The sequence below is a fragment of the Odontesthes bonariensis genome, chromosome 23, assembly GCF_027942865.1.
Source record: "Odontesthes bonariensis isolate fOdoBon6 chromosome 23, fOdoBon6.hap1, whole genome shotgun sequence".
NCBI classification, from domain to species: Eukaryota; Metazoa; Chordata; class Actinopteri; order Atheriniformes; family Atherinopsidae; genus Odontesthes; species Odontesthes bonariensis.
Genome location: NC_134528.1, coordinates 21,071,589 through 21,090,619, shown reverse-complemented (window position 1 = coordinate 21,090,619; position 19,031 = coordinate 21,071,589). Strand labels below are relative to the sequence as shown.

The following is a 19,031-nucleotide window of genomic DNA, read 5'->3' as shown; positions in this document are numbered from 1 at the left end:
ATCCCCTGAGATTTAATGCTACTTTAAAGGCTTATTTGTTTTTCAGTTTCACAGGAATATATTTACCATTTACGCAGTTTATTCACGCGAATTATTAAAAGTTTATATTAAGTAGATAAAGCAGGTCCAGCTCCAACTTTGAGCTGCATGCTAACAAGTTATAGTATCTGCAATAATCTTAATATCAACGAAAAGATCCATTCCGCTGCACACGTTTCAGATTTGATTTCTTTGCTCACGTTTAATTGCATTTTGCGGCTCATTCTGACACTCTCACTTTGGTCAAATTTGAAACGCAGCACTTTTACTTTCAGCCAAATGTAGCGCTACTTGGAAAATACGCTGACTTGCAGGCTCGCAGTCATGAAGATTTGTCTTCTAATCATGCCGCTGACAGTTAGCCGAGCTTAGATTAAATTATTTTTCCTGAGTGGAAACTGCGAGCTTACGTTCAAAGGTAACAAAAGCCTCCAACCGGCACCTTTGTATGTCACTTCATATTCTTTTATATTTAAATCTGCCAATGAAAGTTTATAAGCAGCACAAAGCCTTTGGACATATCTATGCTATCCAATTCTTTAAATGTATCTGTTAACAAGTTAGTCCCATTTTCATTGTTTATATTTATCTCCTGGCTCAGTGGTAATATGTTTTTTTCCCAAAACTTTCAAAATGTAAAACAGTGTCACATATATCAGATGCACATTTTTGTAATAACAAAGAGATCGGAAAAACCAAAGTCCTTATGGATATCCTTAGATATATTTGATATACAAATAACTGTTTTTAATGATAAAGCTCAATATATAAGGTTAAAATCGATCAAAACATTAAATTTCACATAAGTCCAAGCGAAAGAATGCATAAACAGCATTTTTGCTGTGTTCTGGTTTGCCACAGCACACTCACCTGTCCTGAGAGCTCCAGGAGGGGTTCAGGGTCTGGATCATACCTGACCAGGGATGTGGCTTTGGAGCTGAGTCACCTCCATCACTAGCATCACTAACAACGGTGAGCTCACTTACCCTGACCTGCTGGATGCAAACTGATCCTTCACTAATTAAAACATACAGAGTTCCATAAGGGGATTTCCTGATATGTGGGCCAGCAGTACCTTGCTGTTACGCAAAAGGAGAGAAGGATCAACACATGTCCGCACTCTGTTACACAGCCCTGTCCTGCTTAGAGAGGTCCTGGTTAATCAAAAGTTTTAAAGCCGGCGCTGATCTTCCCAGTCAGGCAGGAATCTGATTTCCACGGTGAACATCCTGATGTAATATGAGATTCGCGGGGGGACTTCAAGTTTTCTTCCAGCTGGACCTGCTCATTGCAGTGAGCAAGCGGGAGGATCATTTCCTGAACTTGTTGTCACCAGCACACAACAGAGGTTTCCATAAGACTGCATATGTGTGGGAGTGTGAGAAATTTGTCAGTAGTTGGCAGGTTTCCAAGTGTCCCTCCTCTAGATTTCAGGCAAAAGGATGTGTACTGATGGGTGAAGAAGACTGAGGGTCTGGTCCTTGTCAAACTGAATACCGCCCCCCTAATCTCGAGCACCAACGATCACTATCAATGAGGTCCTTTCCTCTCCGTCTGTCTGTCTCTATGCCTTGTTTTGCAGGACTGTGTGTAAACACTCTAACCTCTAAGAGACCGGCACGCCACAGGAAATAGGAGTTTAGAATGAGAAGAAAGATCATCATACCCATTGGGAGGGTGTTGAGTTAGAGGAGAGCACTCAGACATGCCTGAACATGACACATGTGCACACACTTACACAGGCTCTGGAGTAGCAGTGCCACAAAGCTCATATTTCGAACCCCACCTTGCTAACAGTTAAAGAAATCAGACTGAGCCTGTGCGCTTCAAACACCTATCATTAACGATAAATCATTATACTTTTAAATATTTGTCCCGATCTGTCAAAATGAATGCCTCCGTCCCACAAAAAATGACTCATAAAGCGTGTTTTTCCCAGATTTCCCAGATACCCTGCAAATCATACACACACACACAGAGATATTTCTCTCTTGAGGAAAAGGTACCTTTGCTCAACTCTATAAGTCATCTATACACATAAACTCTCTCGATCCTATTAATTCTGTCACAAACATCAAACATACTCCAACAAACACACATGCAAAGGTAATAAACCTCAGAATGATAGTTAAGACGTAGGAACATTAGTTTTGAGTGTCTCCAGGATCCAGTTGTGGCTCCTTACTCAAACATATACATTCACTTCAACACTATTCAGGGAGCTGCTTTGATGTGGCCTTTGGCACATACACCGTCCGTATGAGTAATTGTGTTATTTTGTCTAACTCAGACCTTTTAGTCCTGCGTGCCACCTGGACTGACACTGATACACTTAATGCATTCTTCATGTGTCACAGACAAAGTTACACAGCTGTGGTGTAAAGAAAAAAAAAACACAAAAAAAAACACGATATATATAGAGTTAAAGGGATTTTGTGCAAACAAACAAAAAACTTCTCCAGAATGGTACCCTTGAAACTTTCTGCAATATAACGGTCTATTTGAACCCAAAAACAATTGTGTTTTCCCAAACCTAACCTGTGGTTTTGTTGCCGAAACATAAGAAAATGGCAGCAGAAAAAGTCTGAGAACGAACAGAAAGAAAAGAAGACCTTTCTAACTTCCATCCATCCTTTTTCTACACCCGCTTAATCTAACTCGGGGTCGCAGACAGGGGGGGGGGCCCTGGACAAGAGGCAGGGACAGGTCACCAGTCCATCAGAGGGCCACACAGAGACAAACAACCATGCACAGTCACACTCACTGCTAGGGTCAATTTAGAGACACCAATAAATCTAGCATGTGTGCTTTTAGACGTTGAGGAAGCCAGAGTACCTGGACAGAACCCACGTGTACATGCGCACTCCACACAGAAAGACCCCTCACCAGAAACTGAACCTGGTCCAACCAGGAACCCTCTTGCTTACCCCTACACCACCGCGCAGCTCCCGATTTATCTTCTAAGGAAATAGTTTTATCGCGCATAGTTTTATCGCATCTACTGAAATATCATATCAATATCATGTGAAGTTATGGGTGTGCATGTGAACACAATCACCCACACACAGTATATATGTTCCATGTCACAGGTGAAAACATTATTTGCACTAAAAAAGGAAGTTCCCTTTAGATTCAGCTTACATTACATTCATAACATCGGACTGACAACGTGTTACGGATGTCTACTGTAGAACGCAAAAACACTAGAGTCCTTTGTCAAATGAATAAATGTTTTGTCATTATTTATATATATTGTACATCAACTGCTATAAATGTTTTGCGTTTGAGGCCACTGACTCACATCTGAGTCATTTTAGCTAACCAGCTGTTAAATCTAAACAACATTAGTCCGCAAGGTGGTAAAAGAATGTGACAGCACCAGATTGCGGTGAAAGCAGTTGAAACAGGTCAACTTTCCACCTCCCCCTGTACCTGATGATCTGTTTGGGTATAGACGAACGCCGTCTGGACAGTATTTTGGGGACACAGGACCGCCTTCGGCTGGTTGACACCCTCCTTAGGCCCCTCTGGCCTTTTGGGGGAACTGTGTTTACGCGGTCAAAGTGCACCCTTTTCTCACAACACACACATCAGAATAAGAGGTGGGCAAGGACGCGGGGGGGGGGAGAAGGTATTAAATAAGGCAAAATCAAAGAAGAGGGGTGACAAGAGAGAAAAAAAGCACAAGGTTAATTAGTGTTGAATCAGAAAGTAGGTTACAGGTTGAAATAGCTTTGTTCAGGATGTATAGGTGTGCAGGATCTGTTAAAAAGTATACAAGCAGAATTCATGAGAAATTAGCAGCTGGAGAAAATCAGCAAGGAGAAAAAGAAGAGAACCTTTTTTTCTAAATTCTGCCTCAGTTTGTGTTTGCATGTGTGCGGGTGTGTCACTAACTTCTTGATGGACTGGGTGAAGGAGGGCAGTGTCTCCAGAGGAGGTTTGAGGTAGTTGTTGGAAGTGGCGACACTTTCCAAGGCGACACTGCGGGTATGCGGATTTTCCCCCGGCATGCTGACACTGCGCATGCGCTTCACCGGCTACAACACACACAAACACAAAGACGTGATCAGCGAGCGTTAAAGCTTTTCTCACTGGCTTCCTTATAATATGGAATTTGTTCAGTGTGTGAGGATGTTGAAAGTGATAGGAAAAACAAGTGAATACTAGTAGAACACATCGTATGCCACGGCACTCATCTTCGTGTTTGGGAGCTGACAGTTGTAACATTTTGTACATTATTTTCTTACCTGGGTGACCGGTGGCGTGTCGTCTGGCGTCAGCTGGATAGTTGGGATGTCCAGTGTGAGCCATGGCGGCTTCTTCCTCTGGAGGCTGCTGTTCCTGCTGCCCGTCTCATCCATGCTCGTTATCTCCCCCCTAAGCCTGCCAGCTGGACAAAGCAAACCATAAAAAGGGGTTTTAGGACGTTTTACACAGACACATGACGACAAACATTTCTCAGCAGACAACAGCCGGAAACCAAAAGTGACCAGATTTGTTGTGTAACAGTGGGCATATGTTCCACACTAATCCAGTGTCCCCGCAGATAAAAAGTGAAGGCAAACACCTGAAAAGAAATGCAAAAGCCTGATAGGTTACCAGCAACCCTAAGCATCTTCTCCAAAAATTTAAATTTGTTTGCCTGTGGATTATCTGCAATAATTTTGACACATTTTGATGTGCCAGCCGTATGATAAGCTCAGGTGGAATTTCTTATAGCTTGTCAAAGAGGGAGCCAGACTGCAGTCTTCTCAGTCACTCAAAATCGGTTTTAACTTCTCACAAACTATTTAAAACTTCACTGCTCCAGGTGAGGCTTGAATTCACAACCTCGTCATCACTCTGTCGGTTACTGTCTTATAAGTACCACGCGCTGACCGATTGCGCCACTGGAACCTGAGCAGGTGACTGCACCGGCTCAATTAGGGACCTGACAGGGATTTACAGCAGCAATGCCTTAGTGCCACAAGATGGCACTAAACTTCTTGAAGGCAAATTTTACACACACAGACACACACACACACACACACACAGACCTATGGAGTCAATGAAAAAAGACAGGTAGGCAGGCTATCTGTGAACATACAACAAGGGACACAGATAATCAAGTAAAAAAGCCACATAATAACAATGCAAAGTCTCCACTTATCTTCTTTTTTCAGGCAAAAACATTTGGAAAGTGAAATGTTCCCTGCTCAACTGCATCACCTAAAGCTGTTTGGGTATAAACAATCTCCTCATGTCCAGCCATGAGCTATCGTTAGCAGGCACAGAGCTGGTGTACAGCTTCCTAACAGGTAATCCCATGATGAAAGTCTGTATCACATGATGCATTAGAAAATGTTTTTTTAATGGCAGCTTGGAGTCTTTATTCGTTACAGTAACGTCTGAAACATGACCAGTGATGAAATGTATTTGAACAAAGCAGGTCTGTGTTAAACGACATGTTCTTCAAAAATGTGTTGCATCAAGTACTGCAAATCAGGCATATGTCTGACGTCAGGCATTTATATTCAGTAACAAACACTTGGAAAAAGAATTTTGATGTGAAAACAAGGAGTGAGCACCAGCATCTCACAACGAAACAAAGAGAACCAAAACCAAAAGTTAACTCGGGGTGCTTTCTCAAGTCATAAAAGAGCTGTCTCCGGTCTTATCCCTCTGGTAGGGGAATAAAACCTTCCACCTGAAAGCTGAAGACTTCACAAGATATAACTTACATGCACATAACTAAACAGCTGCCTCCAAGGTAACTGATGAACGAGGAACTCATTGGGAGCAATATGGGGATCAGTATCGGGAAGTTGGGGATCAAAACAGCAATCTTCAAACTGAAGAACGACCACTCCTCCTCCTTAGCCACAGCCAACCTTTTGACACCCAATACATTAAGTAACTTTGATCTTTAACTTCCAACAAGGCAGTGCAAGATGATTCCAAGTAGTTGTTTAGACGTAGAGTCCCTCACTCACTCCAGGAAGTGTAATGACCCACAAAAATCCCCCTTTAGACGATGGTGGTGGAACCAATGCAAAAAATGTTTTGAAACGTCACAAATGTATCCGTATGTGGCGCTCTCAGGCCCCCCGGACAGGACTTTTTTCAACACAGACGCACAGACGTGCAATCGTCAAAAAAAACGCAGGCTCCTCCTGAGATAACACTACAAGTTGATCGAACGCTGACCGATTGAAAGTTAGCTTGAGGGAGGAGACCAACAGCAACCGACGCCATTACAAAGAGGAAGAAGCACCAGAAACCATCAGTCTCCATGAGACTGCTCCCAACTGGCAGTGTGAGTCATTTCATGATCTGTAAGACTTAACAGGCAATTTCAACCCACTTAAAGGGAGATGCCATTACAACACTACATCTGTACACAGTATATATTTGTTCAAAGTTATTCACAGTACTTATACCTTCTAAACTGCACCTGTAAGAAGAATAAAATGTCAATATAAATCCATCAAAAGAAAAAAAAATGAATGCCCCACCAACAATGATGTTCGGTCAGTGAGTTAACTGGCTCTTTTTCCAAATGTAATTCTATCCAAAATTAATAAAAAACGTATTCAGTTTAGCCAAATTTAAATATCCAAACTTATATGGACTCAGTGTGAAACAAGTAGAGTTACTCTGCTGTATATTTTGACCCAATCATGCCTCAGTCTGCACTGATGGAAAGCATTCAGTGCTTTCTATCAGTGCTTTCTATTCTTCTATCAAAGAATTCAGTGCTCAAGGCTTAAACAACCTCACAAGCTTAGCATTCATCAGGTTATTGAAATGTACCGGTAAGTACCACACACACTTAACACTTAACCACTGGAGCCTCGACAAAATGCATTATCTAGTAGTAAGAGTTGGTGAACCATTTGGGGAGCTCCTAAACCACGACAACGCAGATATGTTATCTCTGGAAAAAAAACAAAGCACTCAGTTTTAGAAAGCATTAACAATTCTCTTGCATTAAACTGTGGTGATTGTGCTGGAGAGGAGGCAGAGCCTTCAGTTATCAGGCCCCTCTCTTGTGGAATAAGCTGCCAAATGTCCGGGAAGCAGACACCCTTTCCACTTTTAAGACCAGGCTTAACACTTTCCTTTTTGATAAAGCTTATAGTTAGGGATGGCTCAGGTGATCCTGAAACATCCCATAGTTAAGCTGCTATAGGCTTAGACTGCTGGGGGAGCTCATCTGTCACACCTTTCCTCACTTTACTCTCTTTTTCCCCTGTTTAATTTCGCAAATGATATTATGTACATCTGACATTATTGTGGTCATTAACTCGTATTTCGGCTGTGGCTCAGTGGTTCGAGTCAGTCGTCCAACAACCAGAAGGTTGGCGGTTCGATTCCCACTCTTGCTTGGTGGAACTGATAGCTGGAGGGGTGTCAGTCCACCTCCTTGTCATGGCTGAGGTGCCCTTGAGCAAGGCACTGTACCCCCATGCTCCCTGGGTGCTTTCATGGCTGCCCACTGCTCCAGGCTGGCATCTGTCTCTGAGTGTGTGACCCTGTGTGTGTGTCAACAGGTGCCAACCTGGATGGGTTAAAAGCAGAGGACCAATCTACCTTTGGGTATCAATAAAGTCAACTTAACTTAACTTTCCCTGTTCCAACAGGTATCCTTTGAATGGTGTTACAGTGTTTTATTCCCCCTCTTTTCTGTCTTCTGAAACCCCAGCTGGTGGAGGCGGATGGCCACCCTTCCTGAGTCTGCTTCTGCCAGAGGTTTCTTCCTGTTAAAAGGGAGTCGTTCCTTTCCACAGACGCATCAGAGATTGGACTGAAGACAAGTTTCGGTGCAATCTGTTGGTTTCCTTAGCTAGGAAATTGTTTTTGAATTGGCTGTATATAAATGAACTGGATTATTTTATAAATAATTATGATTACAATGAATTGAATTCCAATTGGCTTGAATTGGACTTTATTATTTAAGTGCCTTGAGATGATGTATTTTGTATTTGGCGCTATATAAATAAAAATGAATTGAATTGAATTGAGAGAAGGGCGCACTGCTACATAATAGAACATCTGTGTAGGCCTCGGATCAGAAAGAAAGGGCGACCACCAACGAGGAGCTGCTGCCTATGTCTCAACTGGGAATCATTCTGCGATTCCTAGCTGTGAGGGAAACTAAAGACCCTCTCTTTTTTCTTTTCTTTTTTTGCCATAAAGACAGTATTTGAACAATAATCTCCTCTGTCATAGAGTACGTGCTACTGCAGCCGATATTCAGGCTGTTCAGATTCTGGCAAAGCCTAACGAGCTGTAAGACGGTCAAGGACGGCAGCTGTGGGACTTCTTAATACTCACTGATAAACACGAGGATGAAAAGTGCTTCCAAGAGTTGCCACATGAACAAAACGCACGCACAGTTGCAGCCTAAACTGGAGGTAACTATAGCTGTGGATACATACTAAAATGGTTTCATTCAACTTCCTAGCATCTGCAGCAGGCGAGGCTGCAGTGCCTGCAGAAGAGCTGTGAACTACTCGCTCTCTGTAAGAGGCAGCTGCTTTGGCAAATAGTTTGATTACTCAGCTGTAGATGTTAGTAGCACCGCAAGAACATGAGCTGAGCATGTGTTTCCATTCAGTTCAACAAAGCTGAAAGAGATTACATGGCGTGCTGCATTATGTACTCATCTTCTCAGATGTTTTATGTTTCGACAACTATAAAGACTGCTTTAGCGTCAACACACGATCAGATGTTGTTGTTATCTATGCCAGTGTTGTTTGTAACCCATCATTTCCGATGTTGCTCCAGTGTAACAGACCAGCCCCATTTTTTTGCCGCTGGTAATTTTACATTAACGCCTTTGACCACCACCTCTGTTTTGCTGCAGATCGGATAAACTGCTACCTCGTAGTTACTGCGCTCTCCTATGGCATTTGGCATCAAACCAAAATGTGCCCATAGCCATGCTGCAGAGTTTGACTTTGTAACTTAATCCATGACATGACCGCAGGCGCTTATTGAAATGCAGTCCGTCTAATAATTTCAAAGTTTAGCGCCTCTGTTTAAACGGTCGGTGCCAAGATAGATAGACAGACTTCAAAATGACTGCTGTCAGCCTAAATTACTGCAACCCTGCCATTATGTAACACTCGAGAAAGGGCTAGACGGGACGTTACAACATGGCTGGTCAGCTGCAATAACCCTGCAGGAGCTACATCAGTATGATTTTGTTCCTACAATATCAGTGTGATGTAGGAACGACATCAACAATAATTTATATGCCATAGCATATAAATCAGGTAAAGCAGATGGTGAACATGACAAATGTTAAAATCTTCCTACGTTATGTTGGTGTTGGAGGGGTTCCCATAGATGCTACTTATTCAGGTTCACAAATAGTGGCTTTCAGTTCTTAACCTGGTCTGAGCAAATACCTTGTGAGGCGAATTCGGACCTGGCTTTGAGGACATACATATGTGCATGTAATGTGCATCAAGAACATCCAACCCGCACTTGGATCGACCCAGTGTTTGGTTGTAAAGCAGCGTTGTTTTTTGCACAAGCTGGATTTCCTTTTGCCTCTCATCTGCCCGTGTCAATGTTCTGGTCTCTTTGTGGTCCCGGGTAGAGGTTTGCCCATTCTCTTAAGGTCACAGAGGATAAACAAACTCCTGCAAATAGAAACCTTTTCACGAGACCAATCCACAACCACATCCTTTGCTTATGATCCAGTGGGGATTTGCTGCATCTTTGTGCACAATAACTCAAACGTGAACTTATAACACAAAGCCTGAGCATACACCACAAATGCACACACTCGCTCTGAAGCAGAATTATAGAATTATAGAAACTCACTCACTTGAGGGCTGTCGCTTCAGTTTCCTGTCTCATGTTTTTGGAATGCTCCACGAGGCTAAAGACGCCGTGCTGTCCATTTTTCATCTTGTTTCCCACATCTGACATTTGTTTCTCCACTACCATGATCTCTATCTCTTTTTATTCCTCTAGTTGGGTTTTCATGACAGGCAGATTATGGGCTATAATCCCTTGCGCTGTATGCCACATAACATTGCCCTGCTGTCGGGTCACTGTGGCTCATTTCGGCCTCTGATTGGATGGAGATATCGCTCCGATGGTGTCATCAGCACTCTGCAGGAAGTGGGAGCACTGATATCAAACTATGTAATCTCAGAGTGGAAAAAGTGTAAATTACTTAATAATCTTTGCTGGGAGGACACATGAAAATGTAAGAAAGAATTGTTTCGTTGATTTTTCTCCAACAAGCCAATTTTGGAATAGATCTTATCTCATTCATACCACTAATAACATCAGTATAACTGTCAGAAAACACAAGTTTCAGAGCAGCTTGTAGTGCATACAGAGACTGTTGCAGAGAGGCAGCATAATTGGATCCATATTAAGATCGGGTGACATTTCCTGACATGCCGAGACAGAATAAAACAAAGGTATCCATTTGTGCACCAAAGCAAGTCTTGTCCTGACACTACACCCTGATTCTGATCTATAACGCAGAAGAGTTCCATGTAAACCAGTTGCAGTTCCATATAAACTGACTGTGGCTGCATGTCGGGAGGCTTTTACATTAAACGGATCACATAAAGCAGCTCAAAAACCTCATTTCTCTTATGTCTCTCCCCTCTGCTTCTTTTGCATTGTTGCAATCGCATTGTTCGGACTCCATTTAAAACTCCCCAGCTCCGTTCCCTCAGAGGTTAACTCGGTCCAAACAGTTTGGTAAATTTGCCGGTGAAACTAAGGTTGCAGATGAAAAGATTTGCCCCTGGAAACAAATCTAAAACTTAAAGTAATTCCATTTGATTGACGCTTAAAGGTATAGTTTGCCTCTTTTGACATGAAGCTGTATGACATCCCATACTTGCAATATCGTTTATGAACATTGACTTACCCCCTGCTGCGTCCTGTGAGCCGAGTTCCAGACTCGTTTTGAAGTTGATGAAGGTAGTCCGGCTAGTTGGCTGGGGCCACAAAAAATAAAGCGTTTTGCTTCTCAAAACAATGTGCGTTCAAAAGAGTAATACATTTGCATCACAAAATCATTCATCCAGAAAAAGTTAGACCTCACAATCGCTTTGCGCTATTTTCTCTCTACCTTCGTATCACTACGTTCTGTGTAGACCATGCTGACCGAAGTGCAGACCGAGCAGTCCCCTGCTTCCGAGCAGTAAACACCGTAACAGGCGCGGCGAAGAGAGAATATAGCGCCAAGCGATTGTGAGGTCTAACTTTTTCCTGCACAACGATTTTGTGATGCAAATGTATTACTCTTTTGAACGCATATTGTTTTGTGAAGCAAACGCTTTCTTTTTTACACCCCAGCCAACTAGCCGGACTACCTTCGTCAACGCCAAAACGAGGCTGGAACTCAGCTCACAGGACGCAGCGGGGGGTAAGAAAATGTTCATAAATAATATTGCTAGTATGGGATGTCATACAGCTTCATGTCAAAAGAGGCGAACTATCCCTTTAAAACTACCACTGTGATGAGATGATGTTGGCTGAGGGTTGCAAAGTAGTTTTTACAGGTAGGTCTGCCTACAACTGTTTTGTCAAATCAGATCAGAGTGGTGGTCTTGGATAATCATTAGCCCGGATAATTCAAATGACTGGTCACTCTGGTTCATGTACATACATAATTTATTTGGCATATTAATCAGGTATTTCTAACATTTCTAACGTTCAGAATCAATTAAAAATGGCTAAGTGTCTTTTTGATCTTCCATACGGATGCTGTTTAATGCTGTTCAGGAAGAAAAGGGCCGCGAGTTAGTTGCTGCTAATAAGCCTAAGACCACCGCTGGATTCTGAGACTGTTGGCGCTGTTGGCGGATCTTTGTGTTAGGTTTCTTCTACAAAGTTCAAGGGGAGGAAGGAGTTGGACATGACTCATTTATTATGAAAGGTTTCCAAAAAGAAAGCCAAATACTTTGGGAACACCGCAAATGTCTTGGCTCACATCATCTGCCAGCGCCCAGAGTTGAAAAAAGTTGAACATCATAAACGTCCAGCTGCTGACCAACACAGCACCAACTTACTAAGTTACCAAACTCCCAGTGAATTCTGAACTGATGGAGAAAACCGGCATCATTCTTGCCTATCTCATCTCAAAATCTACCCCTGTGCAGCAGAATCGTAGGCTTAAGAGGTTTGATGCAGATAATAGAGCCTGTATTGCCACAGAAGGATTACCCAAATATACTTCATTTTACTTATCAGACAGCATTGGAAGGGTAATCAGATGCCCTTTTAAACATCTTCATAGACCTTTTTGAAAATAATAACTATATAAATGTATATATACACTTTACTATGCTTTCAAGCTTATATCTGCTTTCTTAGCACAAAGCAGTCTCAAACAGATTCTAAACTTTTTCTTTACCAAATTGAGAATCAATTTTGAACAAAATCATGGCTCTGTGAATAGGAATCTAATTGAATGGTGCCATACCTTAAGATTCCCAGCCCTAATAAACCATAAATATTATGTTGCTGCATCAAGAGGAAGGTGCTGTCGCGTAAATTGATTTGGAACTTGGTGGCAATTTAATCCTACAGTCCAGGTAGGTCTGAACTTTAGAATGCTGGCAATGCTCTGCAGTAATAGGTCCTGCAGCCGGTCTTACGGCCCTGCTGACTAATTGACAGCAGCTTGCAAAATTGTCTCCTTAGGGACAGGGCTCAAGTCTTGAGCTTCAAAGGTGCAAAGCACTGACAGGCGCCTTAGAAAACGTTGCACCTGCTTTCAGCAACAAGTGCAGACAAATCTGAGCTGATCACATGATTCAAGCATCTTTTAGATGCAGGTCAGCACTGGTGTCCAATCGTTGTCTTCTCAGCAGCTGCTCCAACAAATGAATCAGTTAATGTTGTATACTGCTTGACTGAGAGGTTACAAATGAGAACATGTCTGTACATCTAAATCCTCTCGTGGGAAAGAGTTCTATCCATCTGCTCCAAGAGATCCTTTTGCATATGAAAATCCTGCCTCTGGACGCTTCTGCGAACAGCACATCTCAATCTTTCTCTGACATAACAAACAGGAGTAGGTCACATGGATTAAAAGTGAATTGTGCTGTTTGCTCTTACCCTCCACGCCCACCACAAAGGAACTACGTATGCTGCGGGCTCAGATCTCTGCCAGATGTTACCGTAATAACACAGTAGGTCATTTCCTCTCTGCTTGAGCAATTATGCTGCTGAATGTGTGTGTGTGCACCTCTGTAATCTGCCGCTACCTATACAAACAAACACTAATAAGTGATTAAACATCTGCCGAAAAAGAGGCGGCATCTCATTCATCTCAATAGGAAACCAAAAAATGGCCCAAACAAATAAAACAGAGGAGAATTTCTCTCTTTCTGGGCCACCTTCCTGACTTCTACATCTCCTAAAAAGCTGCCCTGACTCCACGTTACCGTCCTCGGAAATTCTGAGCTGCTGCCTGCATGATATGATAAGATGCCCGCTCCTACTTAAAAGTGCCTGTAGATTCTCCTCGTATGTGTTTGATGATGCTCGGAAACGCACTGACAGACGCACACTGAAAGTCTAAAAGAGTTGAGGCTGCCTGTCTAAAAGCAGCTACGACCACGTCGGGGGGGGGGGGTTTCTCTTTCATCTTGTTAACTCCGATTATGCGAGAGGGAGCAATCCGTTAGTCAGTCAGCTGCTGTGCTGCTACTGCTCGACCCACATCAATTCGCGTGCAAGGGAGCAGGCACTTGTCCAACCCACACACATCGAAAACCACACAAAGGGAACGCACACACACACACACACACACACACACACACACACACACACACACAGGAAGGTCATACTTAATATTACATGTGCTCCATTTTTATACAAAACCTCAGTAATGATTAAAATGAAGACCATTTCATCCTAAACCCTTTTATCCTGATAAAAGAAAAAGGGGCTTCAGAAAAGAAAATTCTCCTTCAATTCTTCCATCTGAGCACCATCTGCAATTTTTTCGGAATTTTCAAGAGTTTCAAATCCATTTATGGGCCCTGACCCTGTTCTGTAACCGTGTGTGCTATAGAGCACTCCAGCTCTTTCAAACGTGATGGCGTAATCTGTCGAATGAACTCTAGAATTCTTTTAACTGAGAATATCATCTGTATATTCCGTTTCAAAACATATTTTGCCTTGAGTTTAAATCTATGGCAAAATACGTCAGCGTCTGTCACACTTGAAAACCCAACACGATGAAACTGCGTAGAGCACAACCACGAAAAGAACAGCGTTTGAGAAAATACAACAGCTGCACGGCAGAAAACATTACCGTGGCCAAATTAGCAAAAGAACGTGAAACCAAAACGCCAAAACGCCAAAACACGACGTGAAACGCAACAGTTTGCAGAACAACGAAAACGAAAACACATTTCAGAAAACTAACTGTTTTTAACCCTCACGTTATGCTTTCGTGGTGCTGTTCTTCTGTGTGTGTATGTGTGTGTGTGTGTGTGTGTGTGTGTGTGTGTGGTTTTACTTTGTGTGTGTTTTTTGTGGTTTTGTTCCACTTTCTGAAACAATGTTTTCTGTCTCCTGAAATGTAATTCTGTTTGAAAATTGCACAAAGCTGAGCCGATGTGCTTGATCGCTGATTCCTGATGTGCTGTGCTCCAGGAAATAGCTCACGTTCCTTATGCAAAACAGCAAAAGTATATTTCAGCCCATCTCATCCTCTTCTTCTCTGCCTGCAGCAGTGTCGGCAGACATGGCAACTTTCTGTTTTCTTTGGGACAACTGCTGGTAAATAATGAACTAAATACAGTATGAAATATTGTATTCACATACACCGTGAACAGTATGTGCTGTGGATGTTGGATCTTTTCGTCATCCTTCATCATCTTTCTGAGCAGCATCAACATGGCCCAACAGACAGACAGCTTGTTACCACCATTTCACCATAACAACAGGACCAACATTAACATAGTTTACTGAAGGCATTACGCAAATTTTCACAAGGAAAAGAAGTAAATGAGAAAAACAAGCCAGGAAGCTTTAAACCACAGCATGTGTGACACTAAATCTATAGTCACGGGGAAAAGAAAGTACACACTCCTAAGGTCTAAGGTTTTTACCAATAAAAATGTCATAAAGAAATCACCTGGTCCTAACCACATCTTAAAATTATGTGAATGCAGCCTCAGATGAACAACAGCGCATGATATATTAGACCTTGTGATTATTTCTTTGACAAAAATGAAGCCAAAATGCAGAAGCAAAGTGTTGAAAAAAAACAAAAACACACTCATCGCGCTTCCACTGAAGTTAAGAAGGTAAGTATCGGCCAGGTGCAGCTATTCAAACACACAAAAAAACACAAAAAAGCTTCACCACATTTTAATTAACCTAAACTGAATAGATTATTATTAACACATTTAAAAACTCTGGTTATGGATTTTTTAACATTATTTTTTACATGATACTGGTGTAGTCTATGTATAAATTCAGCACCTCTGTAAACAGTTTTTGATAGTTCTGCAACATCAGCAATGATCCTGAACGGAGCATATCAGTAAAAACACCTCGGACCAACTGCCAAGCACGGTGGTGGAGGGCTGATGACTGGGGCTGGACGCCTTGCAGACATTGAGTTGACCATTAACTCCTCTGTATACCATTGTATTTACCTGATTCTAAGACCTGATGAGGACCGGATGATTTGTAATGTCCTGATATGTTAAACCTTAGAACTGAGAGGGTTTACGTGACTGAATAAAACAGAACTGAATGAATAGCGATCTCACAGAAAAACAGAAAACTGTGAACTCTGTAACAAGTTTCTAAGAGAAAAACGGGAAACATTTCAGCGTCTCAAACGAATCCCTTCCCAGCCCTCTTTGCCTTACAGTGTGACAAAGTGAATAACACTGGGATTTAAACTGTTGCCGGGACATTTGATGACGTCCTTTTTGGGCTGGGGCAGATTATGAGGAGCACTTTTGATTATTTTCTGTTATGTTTCACACAAAGCAATCAAGAAATTGTTTGCGTCAGCCTTGAAAATACACTTTTCAAAATGTATGTGAATAAGCTCGTGAGCTTAACAAAGATGTTTTTTTGGGGGCGAGGGGGTGTTTTTTTTTTTGGTAAAGCGTCCTTCAGCCTTAATAAATAAGGGAGCTGCTGAAAAAAGCTGCTCGACGATACACAGATATACGAAGGCACAAACAATCAGAGCGTGGCAGAGGGAGGGCAGATCTACGCGCCTTGCCTGCCTCTAAGCAGACTCATCTCTCTCGAACTATGTGGGGAACATTTAATTGGGAACTCAAAACCAGTGGAAAGGCAGAGAGTCAAAATCCACAGCTAGACTTCCTGCACTGCTGGTTTAGAATAATCCAAAAGTTTTAGATCTTTGTCACAGTGAAAAAGTCTCCTATGAAAGTCATTAAGAGATTAAAGGATTGGCATGGGCTACTGCTGTCGAATGTTTTCCTACAGTAGATAGACATGTGGCCCAACGGGGAAGCAGCTTTTGAGTCTCACAAGCAGTAAAAAGGCATCAAGACGAGCACATATTCAAACCCCCGACCCACTGCACTTGGCTTCACACCCACACATTTCTAACAAAGCAGTCTGCACAGGAAGACAAGTGAAGTCAAAGAGTGGTGTGATCTTTGCAGAGCGAGCAACCACATGAAACCTCAAGGTAACAGTCGCTGGCAGCTGCAGCCATCCTAAAGCGTCATAGTTTGATGCAAGGGGCGTTAGAGCAAAGTATCAAAAACTTTGAAGAACTTCGCATTAAAGCTAGAAAAGTTCCGAGATACCTGAGCGATAAAAAAAAGATTGAAATCAAATCAAAATAAACAGCATGATTGTGTGTACTGGGGGAGATAGAGATGGAACAGACTTGATTTTTCCCTCAAATCAAAAGCAGCCATTTACCTCTCACATGCCTTACCAACATGTGGCAGCCATTTGCATCGTTTGCTATAAGGACTATGTACATATGGCTGTGGATACACGTGTATGATTCCGCTTCTTAGCTATGCATGTGGTGAGTGTCTGTGTCCATGTTCAGGACCGTCTATCTTTTATGCTAAACATCTGCATCGGCTTATCGATGCCGCTCAGTCGAGGTTTAGGTTTGAAGCATTGAAAGTTCAGACATTTCTCTGGGCGGGTCACTGCAAACTGTAAACAAATGATATTGTTATTAGTAGCCTGTGCTGATCTTAACCAACAGCTAAAAGGCTAAAAGACAGTGACAGCGATGACTACTGTGACTGAAGTACACTTTATGACACATTTCAGGAGTTTTTAGCGAAGTCAGTCCAGAAAAAAAAATGGATGAACTCGCTGTCAGTTTACACATCAACAGCAGCTGCAGGGAATACAACAGAAGCAACACAATGGAAAAAATCTCTTAAAGAAAAGCCAGCGCTGTCATTCATCACTTAAAATGTTCCAACATCTCACAGTACACTGGCCTGCCAAAACTGCCACGAGAGAGGTTGAGAGGGTTTCTCAGCTACTGTGCCAGGTATTAGACTTGAGCAAAGTTTTCTCCACAAAACTAAAACAACATTAGGTCTGTTAGGAGGTAGGAGATCGTGACAGAAGCCTCGGGAGTCTGACGTGAGCAACGATAAGGAGATGAAGGAGACGAAAGGAGACGAAGGAGACGAAAGGAGACGAAAGGAGACGAAGGAGACGAAGGAGAAGAGAAAAGTAGCCAGAGTAAAGAGACAGAGGACAAAACATGGAGAAAAAAGACTTATCAGTCAAGCAGTTTATAAGGTAAAGACATTAAGCACAGTTACCAGACACAGGGGGGATAAAAGCAGAAAAACAAGGTAATGTGTTAGTCCGATTAAAAGAGGACTTTTAAAATGTGTGCAAATACGCTAATCCAATCAAAATCACGGCTGATGTGGTAAGGGATCGAGTTAGGTCATGGACACACTGGACGCCCTGTGTGTGTGCATGGCGAATGTTGAACTGCTGCGTTGCAGCTACATGTTTGTATTCAGACCAACAAACTTCCTGCTGCAGCTCTGCTGCGGTGCAGAGGCTTCCTGCACAGTTGTCTTCGGTGCAGGGATGCCGGCCCTTTTGTTTAGCCTGTGGCTGTTACGACTCGAAAAGAGGAAGCACGAAAGTTAAGAGCAGCGACATGCAACTGCTGAAATGAATTGAAAATCCGTCGTTAACGTAACAGGTAGGCTACAGTTGAACTGAAACTACTGGGAAAGCTGTACTGTTGCTGATGTGAGGTCAATATGGCGAAGCAACATGTGGTTTTACTGTGCATTTTGCTGGCCAGTCGCTTCTCTGAAACTTGAAAAATAAAGACCACATCCAAAGTTCCGTGGCCAGGAAACCCATCGCACACATCCAGTGTGGATGCTGTTTGTCTGCCATGTTAAAAGTAAGCAATGAAAGTAAACCTTGAAAGTAAAGCCAGTAGAAGGAGTCATTGCAGACGTGTGCTGAAAAGATAACAGAGGAGGACTTAGTACTCCACATGTGGACCACATCTGTTCCCAATGAGCCATAAGAAACAACCCCCCCCCCAGCATTCTTCATCAAAACATTAATTAAAGTCTGTTCAATGTCCAGTCTGACTGATTCAAATATTTGCGTCCTCGCACACAGCTCCTCCAGGAGACGTCGAGGAAAGTTCAGGGTTGCGGTGCGTTCGACATAAATGGTTCAAGCCAGCACCCGAAATGGCTATAACTGCCCCTGTTGGATGAATAACAGCATAATGAAAGAGATACATGGTGAAGGGTTGACAGCAGGACAGGAGACAAAGAAAGCAACTCAGCTGACCCTCATGTGAAGCTGTTTTGTGTTAGCTGCTTGGTTACAGGAAGGTCACCGTCACAATAAGAGTCGAGCCAAGTGCGGCCTTGCCTGGATACATGAATAGGCCTCCTCAGCAGCCATTCGTCCCTCCTTCCTGCCGCCCCTCTACGCAGCCAGAAAACCCATGCTGTGACCGCCAATACAACAGCTTCCTCTGT

At 42.7% G+C, this 19,031-nt stretch overlaps 1 protein-coding gene across 6 annotated transcripts in view; it reads right to left on the bottom strand.

Annotated features, from left to right (window-relative positions):
* The window catches only part of rhbdf1b (rhomboid 5 homolog 1b (Drosophila)), a 37,494-nt gene that overhangs the window by 11,417 nt on the left and 7,046 nt on the right, over positions 1 to 19,031 (bottom strand). For 4 of the 6 annotated variants that reach the window (XM_075457144.1, XM_075457139.1, XM_075457142.1 and 1 more), the window contains exons 2-4: positions 4,290 to 4,432; positions 3,937 to 4,079; positions 3,472 to 3,609 (exon numbers count right to left, since the gene is read on the bottom strand). In XM_075457144.1, coding sequence (XP_075313259.1) covers positions 3,472 to 3,609; positions 3,937 to 4,079; positions 4,290 to 4,403 — 395 coding nt within the window. In that variant the 5' untranslated portion in view covers positions 4,404 to 4,432. Of the gene's footprint in view, positions 1 to 909; positions 2,219 to 3,471; positions 3,610 to 3,936; positions 4,080 to 4,289; positions 4,433 to 19,031 lie in introns of those variants that run through there. The other 2 variants (XM_075457141.1, XM_075457143.1) reach the window with 2 other exon arrangements.